General features: G+C 63.7%; 2 protein-coding genes across 2 annotated transcripts in view; one reads left to right on the plus strand and one right to left on the minus strand.

Annotated features, from left to right (window-relative positions):
- Positions 1 to 361, minus strand: part of MNEG_1647 (hypothetical protein) — a gene marked incomplete at both ends in the record, with an annotated part of 4059 nt that extends 3698 nt beyond the window's left edge. The window contains one exon of the mRNA XM_014049875.1: positions 70 to 361. Coding sequence (XP_013905329.1) covers positions 70 to 361 — 292 coding nt within the window. The remainder of the gene's footprint in view (positions 1 to 69) is intronic.
- A 385-nt stretch (positions 362 to 746) lies between these two features.
- The window catches only part of MNEG_1648 (hypothetical protein), a gene marked incomplete at both ends in the record, with an annotated part of 4029 nt that continues 2929 nt past the window's right edge, over positions 747 to 1846 (plus strand). The window contains 3 exons of the mRNA XM_014049876.1: positions 747 to 1129; positions 1457 to 1554; positions 1779 to 1828. Coding sequence (XP_013905330.1) covers positions 747 to 1129; positions 1457 to 1554; positions 1779 to 1828 — 531 coding nt within the window. The remainder of the gene's footprint in view (positions 1130 to 1456; positions 1555 to 1778; positions 1829 to 1846) is intronic.

Here is a 1846-nt window from a genome sequence, read left to right on the forward strand (position 1 = left end):
CCTCCAGGCAGCCAGCCATCTATGCCCCAGAAGCTGCAGATCATCCCAGCAATCCACACACATGCGGACCTGTCAGCACCAGGGCTGCCCCATCTCCGCCGCCAGCATTGCGGCCAGAGCCCTTCTTCGCCGCCGCTGAGACCCGCAGCTCGAGAGTTGCGTGCCGCGCCGAGACCGTCTTGTCGCCATAGATCGGAACGTCATTCTCGACGCCAGGGTGGGGCCGCCCAAGCACAAGGGGGCCGGACACTAGGAAGTGGTTCACATTTTGAGATGCGGCGGCCTCTGCAGCTGCGGCAGCCGCGCCCCCCGCGGCCGGATGCTGGCTCGCGCCGCGCACGAGGGGGGTGAGTACCCACATGGCTCTCTCTATTATTCTGTCTTACTGCAGGCACTAATGGAAGTTTGAGCGGTCTGAGCGGTCTGATGAAGAGCTAAATCACTGAGAGGTGGCCCTTGGGTTGTCCACTTTGAGGTGTGCTGTGCATGAAGCGCCAAGATCAGCTGTTGCGCAAAACAAGTTTACGGTCATTAAAACAAGTTAATGGGAGCTCATATCATCGGATCCAATCAACACACGATTTGTGCTGCGCGTGCACGGTCGAAGCTTTGTCGAGCCCCGACACCCCAAAGCATCGAATCTGCCAGCACCGGTGCGCCCGTCACTACTGCGCTCTTAGTAATTCAAGTGCCACATGCAAGCGTGCAGCAGGCGCACAGACGGGCCCCCGGCTCGGGCGTGGCGCATGTGGCAGGTGCAACGAGTGCAGACGCCGCTGCTGCCACGCACGCACCTGTCCGGGCGCCCCGCCAGCACCGCGGCGTCGCGGCTTCGGCCCCGCGCCCAGCAGCAGCAGCAGTCACCTGCCTCCTCCACAGCAGCGGCAGTTGCGGACAAGGTCCGCGCAGCCAACGGGGCTGGCCGGGGCGTGGTCGTCACGCAGCTCACCCCCACCAAGGCGCCGGTGGTGTTCAGGACAGGCGGCAGCACAGCCGGCACTTTTAACGGCGTTTCAAATGCAGCAGGGGAGGAGCCGCAGCATCAGCAGGCGCGCACGGGTCCCCTGGCGGTGCTGCGGCAGCTGTACCTTCCAGAGGGGTTCCCCGCCACCGTGACCAGCGATTACCTGTGAGCGGCCCAGGGGAGGTTTTTTTAGTCCACCAGGAGCCTGCGGACTGTTGGGAGGTCGGGTATTTGCGTTCTCAGGCGGGGGAGGTTGCTGCGGCACAGGAGGGTGCAGCTTGTGAGCATGGCGGCGAATCAGGCAGCAAGAAAAGGGGGCGCGGGCGGTGGCGGGCGCCGCTGTCGCCACGCGAGGTGGCGTCGTCACCCTCTCTCTTGAAGGACCCAAACAGCGCCGCGCCACGTCCTCCTGTGCAGCAACCTCCTGTGGATCATAGCCTGCACCATCAACTCACATGTACCAACCTGCCCGCATCTGCCCCGTCTGACCAGGCCCTACCAGTTGGTGTCGGTTCCCACCCACATCACCGGGTGGCTGAGTCACTCCCTGGCCACCTCCAGCCTCCTCAAGGCGGTCGGCATCAGCGCGGGTGGGCGCTGGAGTGGACGCGGTTCTTTGGAATTTCATCAGAAGCCGGTCGGAACAGAACTGTATGGCTGCAGTGGGCAGGGCCGCTCCAACCGAGCATCTGGCTGGTGGTGACAGCTGAGCAGGCCGTTTTGCTGTTCTAGCACGCTCATTCTCAGTTCCCTGCGCTCTGCCTGTGGATCAATCTGACCTCCCACTGTGTCACCAAACCCCCTGCAACCCCAGGCCCCGTGGGCGTTGTGGCGGCATCGGCAGCGATCAAGTGGATCGTCAAGGTACGCACCCCCCCCCCC

This window comes from Monoraphidium neglectum, assembly GCF_000611645.1.
Source record: "Monoraphidium neglectum strain SAG 48.87 unplaced genomic scaffold scaffold00170, whole genome shotgun sequence".
Classification (NCBI taxonomy): domain Eukaryota; kingdom Viridiplantae; phylum Chlorophyta; class Chlorophyceae; order Sphaeropleales; family Selenastraceae; genus Monoraphidium; species Monoraphidium neglectum.